The sequence below is a fragment of the Chaetura pelagica genome, unplaced genomic scaffold (genome assembly GCF_000747805.2).
Source record: "Chaetura pelagica isolate M959 unplaced genomic scaffold, ChaPel_1.0 scaffold336, whole genome shotgun sequence".
NCBI lineage: Eukaryota > Metazoa > Chordata > Aves > Apodiformes > Apodidae > Chaetura > Chaetura pelagica.
The window spans coordinates 31,663-39,075 of NW_009953652.1; the positions used below are offsets into that span (position 1 = coordinate 31,663).

At 41.3% G+C, this 7,413-nt stretch overlaps 1 protein-coding gene across 1 annotated transcript in view; it reads left to right on the top strand.

The window, feature by feature from the left end:
* ANKEF1 (ankyrin repeat and EF-hand domain containing 1) overlaps positions 1–4,890 on the top strand; it is a 14,291-nt gene extending 9,401 nt beyond the window's left edge. The window contains 4 exon segments of the mRNA XM_010000188.1: positions 919–1,145; positions 2,407–2,585; positions 3,580–3,714; positions 4,756–4,890. Of these exon segments, the coding sequence (XP_009998490.1) occupies positions 919–1,145; positions 2,407–2,585; positions 3,580–3,714; positions 4,756–4,890 (676 nt within the window).
* The last annotated feature ends 2,523 nt before the right edge of the window (positions 4,891–7,413 follow it).

The window sequence follows — 7,413 nt, forward strand, 5'->3', positions numbered from 1 at the left end:
ATATATATTCTATACTAACTTTCAAATGCTTTCAACACCATGAAGGGGCTCTAGTGGCCTTGCTTTAGCATGACCCCAGCCCAAAAAGCCCCAAAGGCAGACAGTTGCTAAAGGGCTGATAATGCTTTTCCCCTCAGCATCATCTGAAGGCAGCATATTGCATACTAACTTTCAAATGCTTTCAACACCATGAAGGGGCTCTAGTGGCCTTGCTTTAGCATGACCCCAGCCCAAAAAGCCCCAAAGGCAGACAGTTGCTAAAGGGCTGATAATGCTTTTCCCCTCAGCATCATCTGAAGGCAGCATATTGCAGATGTCTCCCTCAAACTATCCCTGCATCCTCCAGAACATGCCAGTTTAAACCTGGTAGCAGAAACAGATCTAGTCCAGTAGCACAGTGGCTGAAAAAGTTTTAAATCCTCAGATTTTCTAAGATAGGCCTTCTGTGACTCATTTGTGAATTGGACAGTAGACAATTTTGCCATGCATTTCAGAGCACCTGTTCTTGGCCCAGAAGCATTATTTTTTCAAGTCCCTAGTCTACTTTCTGCCATTCTCAGTGAAGCTGGAGCCCAAACACTAGCAGCATTTTACAGGGCTGTTAAGCTGTTTCAATGCCGGTTTTTCTCTGCACCTGTGAAAACCTTGACGTAGAGGATACTCTGTTGGCTTAGAAGGGGATGTGATCTCTCCCCTGGCCCCAGCCATGCAGGCACACTCTTACAATTAATATTCTCTGCCAAGATATAAATTGGATTCTAAAATGGTTTTAGAGTAGGGGTACTAATAAGAAAATATTTGGTTACATTGAATATGCCATTGTAGTGGGCAGTGAACATTGCTTGTACTTGGAGCTCTGGGTGTTACTCTATCTAGTAGCCACCTTAATCTGCTGCAACTCCTCTTACCCTTTTGTAGGGCTGATATAAACACAACAGACAATTTCATGTGGACTCCCCTCCACCACGCTTGCTACCATGGGTTCCTAGGTATTGCTGAGCTGCTGGTGAAGGCCGGAGCAGCAGTGGATGCACCTGCCATAGGGAATGCAACCCCCCTAATGAGAGCCATTGAGAGCGGCAGGCTGGATTTAGTTTACTTTTTGATCAAGTCAGGTGCTAACATCGAAGCTACAAACAGCAATGGTAAATATCAATCTCCCTCCCAAAAAGCCTGTTTCCTTATGTGTATACATGTTTTGTTAAAAAAAGCTAAGTTCTTGGGATGCTTTCAGAAGTGTTCTGAATTTACGACTGCTTTCAGGATCAGGATGAAGGTAGGAGTTACGTTCAATTAGTTTTCAACAGTATGGGAGTCATTATTCTAAGTAGTCAGCTTTTATGGGTTTTATGCACCTAGAAAATAATGTAACATGATTAATTTCATGATTAAGGAGCCTATTGCTCCTCACAGAATATATACAGAATTTTAAGTGGCTTTAGATAAGAAAAATCTAACTAGCTATTAGTATTGTTTGATAGCAAATTAGATTTTAGTTGTGGCCAGTGTGTACTCTGCCACCCATTTAAATAATTTATTTTTAGGCACAGGCAGCACTTGCTGCATAGCATGTAAGTATTACTTCTTGAGAAAAAAAAAAAAAAAGACTTGACAGAAAACCAGATCTGAACTAGTACTGAAGTGTTACCACCTCACAGAAGATCCCTCATTCAGTATTATTTCCTCTATTTTGAGATTAAACAGTTGACATTTATTACATTTTAAGCCCTTGCTCTGACACAGGAAGGAATATTGCTACATAATGAAACTTTGGTTGCCCAAATGCCTAGAAGGTGAAACCCTGCTCATAGAAGGGATGTGTATTCTCCATTTCTGCTACTGTGTGCAGTTTCAATTCACGCAGCAGTTTAATCTTGCAACTACTTCACAGCCACAGGGTCTCAATTCATAAGATCCAGCAGAGCTTTTCCTTTGTTAACCACTGAAGGTGTTAAGTCTCATTTAAACCATGGGGCTTCCCTTGACTCCTTGCCAGCCACAGAGCAAGCACTGGATGAGGTAGATACCTACAATTACTTTGTCCACATTCCTGACCTTGTACTATGCTAGTCACCTCCTAGTGCTAAATATTCTCAGCTCTCCACCATCAAAACTACAACCTGTAAGACCAGGATATTAAGCTGTAAATGTCAGGACATGAAGAACAAAGCAACCACTCCAAGAAGTTCTGTAATATTTGGTTTCAAGGGTCATTTCTGCAAGGCCTTTTTTTCTGCAAGCAGTGCTGATGACAGCCAGTCCTCACACCAGTGTCAGGCTGGCACACTGAATGGTTAATAAAGAGGCCTAATTAAATTCAGTTCACTGTAGTGTCATTATCCAGTTGCAATAATAAGTGCCAAGGTTCATTTTCATGGCTTATACAGGTATTTTTTTTTAATACAGGAAAGAATGCTCTTGATATTGCTCAAGAATTTGCAGATTTTAGAGTAATTGATGTACTCCAAAGTGAAATGGAAAAGTTGCCAGAAGTGACAGAAAAAAAAGAAGCAAAGAAAGGAAAAGCTGAGAAGCCATCTTCTACACTGATGCCTGCAGAAGCTGTGAAAAGTGAGGTATGAGAGGTGGCAACAAAGGACTGATCTGCTAATAGTAGAGTGCTTCTTTCTTTCATTTGCCATCCATGTGTCTCTAAAGCTGTAAGTCAGGCAGTTGTCTTGAAGTGAGTATTTTCAGAAGCCAGTAGTTGTTCTGGCCACTAGTAGTACTTGTTCATTGGCTGAAATCTTGAATTGTTAATTATATGAACTGCATGCCTTCTCCAATCTCACTTTAAAATCATGTCCTACTGATAGGACACAGAAAAATATTTCCTCTTCTTCTCCCCCTCCTCGTGAAGTTTATCATTATCCAGCTCTGTTGTAGTAAATACTGAACAATTCGTAACCTTAACTTAAAGAGAGCACCTGATTCTTCACAGGATAAGGCCAATGCTTTTCAAATTAGTAGAAACGTCTTCTTATTCTGCTACTCAAACTCACTGAGGCACTATCAGGCTTCCTGACTTCTCATTTCCTGTCTTGTCTCATATCCTTCTTCTTCTACTGCTGACTCAAGACCTGTTTCTCAAATCCCACATTTGATGTTTGGCTGCTGTTCTTCCGAATGCCTTTCCTGCAGCCCAGGAGCCTCGAGTACCTTACCAATCAGCTGGTTCCCAAGCTGATATCACCTCTGTGATCACATCATGGTTGTATTAATGGGGATGAGATTTTCCTGATTTACCAGTGGTCCTTGGTCTTACGTGTTTCTTCATTTATTTATCACGTGACACAGGATGGGATCAGCAGTGGTACAAGGTGATTGTCCTGTGTGTCTTGAAGAGCCGTGAATGTTTTAGTGTTCAAGGAGAGTCATCACCTACCTTTTAAAGGGCTTCGCTCTCAAGTTTTTGGTTGTAAAAATAATCAGCTTTAAGAAAAACAGGTTCTGAACGGATTAAGTAAAATGCATCCACAGTAAATAGCAAAAGACAGGTTAGAAGATACAGGATGTGTCTTGCTTCTGAATGCCTTGTGTTTGTCTAACTGATAACTTCCTCTCTTCTGGACTTAACAGATGTCTTTGTCAGTCATAGAAGATTCCATACTTGAAGGGTCACCACGTTCTTCTAAGGACAGTGTTATTTATCTGAACACTTTGATAACCAGTGGTGCTACTAAGACAGAAGACATCTCATTCAAACCCAGAAAGGTCGGTACAGTAGCAAAACATGAGCACAGCTTCACATTAATTAAAAGGTAGACCTTGTAGATCAAAAAACAGAACAATGTGATTAAATGACTTCATAATCCAACTAGCTTGTAGATGATGTGACACAGGCTAGAGAGATTGCCACGGACCAGCAGTAAACTAAAGGGTCTATATATGTGTCTGGTTTATATACACATATAATTACATAAATCAAATTATCATGGAAATCAGATCCCATCAGGTTTTAAAACAGGATTAAAGAGGACCCACAGTGAAATACAAATGCAACTACATTCATGGGATGGATTTTTGCATTTTGACACCTAAGGGTTCTTCCACATGGGGCTGGCACCAACTTCTAACTTGCCTTCTCAATTAGTTATCACATGATTATTTTTGTTGGTGACAGTTACCGAGCTAAATGGAACACAGTACACCAAATATTTACTTCCTAAAGTTAGAATATTGGAAATACTATTTTTGTATTGGGGACTTGTTAATACTCATTTGCAAATAACCAAGAAATAGAAAAAGATCATAGAGCAGTAATTTTTTAGTTGTTGGTTTGTTGTGGGATTTTTTTTGTTTTGTTTTTTGTTTGTTTGTTTTGTATTGTGTTTTTTTTCCTTAAAAAACTGACTGAGAGGTTTTGTTTGGAGTTTGTTTACCATTTTCCTTACCCTAATTTGTGCTAGTTTCTGCAATGGTCTAAGGGGAATAAGGTTACATTGCCAGTCACTCTAGAGCTAATTACTATTTTCCACTCTGAGGATCTTGGGCCTGAGTCAGTCATTTTAAACAATTAGCTTTGTATATCTGAGCCCATGGTATATCAGTTGGAAGCAACAAGAAGAGAATGTTTTGCTTATATATACACAAATGGCTATGGTATCTTCCATTGGGAGGCTGCACTAGTTTTCTTCTATGTCTTAGGATAGAAAGGAATGCTAGAACAAGGCTCTTTTTGGCCAACAGTATCTTCTTAATGCTTCAGTTGCAGAAGTTATGTCCAAATTAACTACAAATACCTTTATTTTCTAGATTTGGACCCCTGATGAGACAACACTGGAGCTAGTAAGAAAGCAAGAATTTCTCCGTGAATGCTTTGAACTGGGTGGCCATTCAGAAAGCTCCACAAACCCCTTTAATAGAACCTTTACAGAACATGCCAGCTAGAAAAAGCTACTTCAGCTTGTATTTTGAGGGGAAAAATCTAAAAGGCTGCTCCTTGGTAAGGAAGCAATCATGCAGTGCTCAGTAAACCTATCTCACTTATGGTTAAAAAATGTAGCAAGTTTTTCCTCTGTAGATTATGTTGCTTACACACAATCTTTTGTTAAGGGCTTAGTCTGGGAAAAGGTTTATCCTCATGTGATTCCAGTCTCTGGAACTGGCTCAGTGTAGTTCATGGAGTGGCCACTGTTGTGACACACACGTCCTTCTTTGTAAAGGTATGGCTTTATGAGGCTATTTTTCACCCCAACATAAAGTTTTTTCCTGGAATATGCAAGTGGTAGCCTTTCTACTAAAAAGGTTATTAAATATAAAGATATGAAGATATGAAGATGCTTCTTATTAGCATGAAGAAAAAGTGCTGAAAATGCATTATAGAAAGTAGATAGCCAAAATTTGTGTGTTAGGACCAGGCCAAACCAGCCTATGTTCTGCAAAGAGGCTCACTGCCCCTTAAATTATGTTGATTATCTCTGCAAAATGGTTGGCAGCAGAGAAAAGAGCCCAATTTGGAGCTTAAAAAAAGCAGTAGCAGGTGATGAGCTTTGGGTAAGCAGAAGCTGGAAATACTGGGAATGTTTAGCTTAGTGAGGAAAGAAGTGGGAGGGAATGCCATAAAAGATATCTAAAGAAGCAAAAAGTGTGAAGTTAACAGAAATCAATCCTTTCACAGCATACAAGAACATTCAGACTACAGACAAACAGAGAAAGCAGCACACATATTAAACACTCTACAATGTGCAAATAGCCTGTGGAGCCCTCTAGCCCAACTATCCTTGGAAGGTTTAAAAAAAATAAATCTATTTAAATAGATCGTCGGAAGAGTCCATTCAGCTAACACATAAGGGATAAAAATCTCTTGCGTTTCAGGACCTCAGCTAATTACTGTTGGCACATGATAGACAGTTTTCTAACAATGCAGTTCACTCCCTGCTTGTCCAGTGTGGTGATGTGTGTGTCCCTTAGGAGGAAGATGTCGCTGGCCTAGACAAACACTGTAAATAAAACCAGTTGCTGGTTTGATGGTACCTGTTATTCAAATTTATTTTAACACTGTGAGACTTAAAAAGCTGTCTGGCTCAAGAGTACAGCTAATTTTTAAAATTTGTTTTCAGATATACTCTTTTTACCTTCAAGTCTTGAACTCTGGAATCTGAACTTCAGATGGGGTTCTTTCACACAATCACCACAGAATCACTAGGGTTAGAAGAGACCTTAAAGATCATCAGGTTCCAATCCCCTTGCATGGGCAGGGACACCTTCCACTAGACCAGGCTGCTAAAAGCCCCATCCAAGCTGCCCTTGAACACTTCCCCACAACCTCCCTGGGCAACTTATTCCAGTGTCTCACCACCATCACACTAAATAATTTCCTCCTAATGTCTAATCTAAACATCCCCTCTTCCAGCTTCAAACCATTACCCCTTGTCCTATCACTACACACCCTGGTAAAAAGTCCCTCCCTAGCTTTCCTGTAGGCCCCCTTCAGGTACTGGAAAGCTGCTATAATGTCTCCTCAGAGCCTTCTCTTCTCCAGACTGAACAGCCCCAACTCTCTCAGCCTGTCTTTGTAGGAGAGATCCTCCAGCCCTTTCATCACCTTTGTGGCCCTCCTCTGGACTTTCTCCAGGAGATCCATATCCTTTTTATGTTGGGGGCTCCAAAACTGGACACAGTACTCCAGATGGAGTCTGAGGAGTGTGGAGTAGAGGGGGAGAATCACCTCCCTTGACCTGTTGGCCATGCTTCTTTTGATGCAGCCCAGGACACAATTGGCTTTCTGGGCTGCAGGTGCACATTGCTGACTGATGTTGAGCTTTTGATTGACCAGCACCCCCAGGTCCTTCTTCTCGAGGCTGTTCTCAATCCATTTTCTGCCCAACCTGTATTTGTGCTTGGAATTGCCCCAATCCAGGTGCAGGACCTTGCACTTGGCCTTGTTGAACTTCATGAGGTTGGCATGGGACCACCTCTTGAACCTGTCGATGTAGCTCTGGATGGCCTCCCTTCCTTCCAGCGTGTCAACCACAGCGTTGGTGTCATCAGCCAACTTGTTGAGGGTGCATTCAATCCCACTGTCCATGTCTCTGACAAAGATGTTCAACAGCACTGGTCCTAGTAATGACCCCTAAGGAAAGCTACTTGTCACTGGTCTCCATCTGGATATTGAGCCATTGATCACAACTCTCTGAGTGTGACCAGTCAATTCCTTAGCCACCGAGTGGTCCACCCATCAAATCCATACCCTTCCAATTTTGAGACCAGGATATCATGCAGGACAGTGTCAAAGGCCTTGCACATGTCCAGGTAGATGACGCCAGTTGCACTTCCCTTGTCCACCGATGCTGTGACCTTATCATAAAAGGCCACCAAATTTGTCAGGCATGATTTGCCCTTGGTGAAGCCACGTTGGTTGCCACCAACACCTCCATGTTTTCCATGTGTCTTCACAGAGCCTTCAGGAGG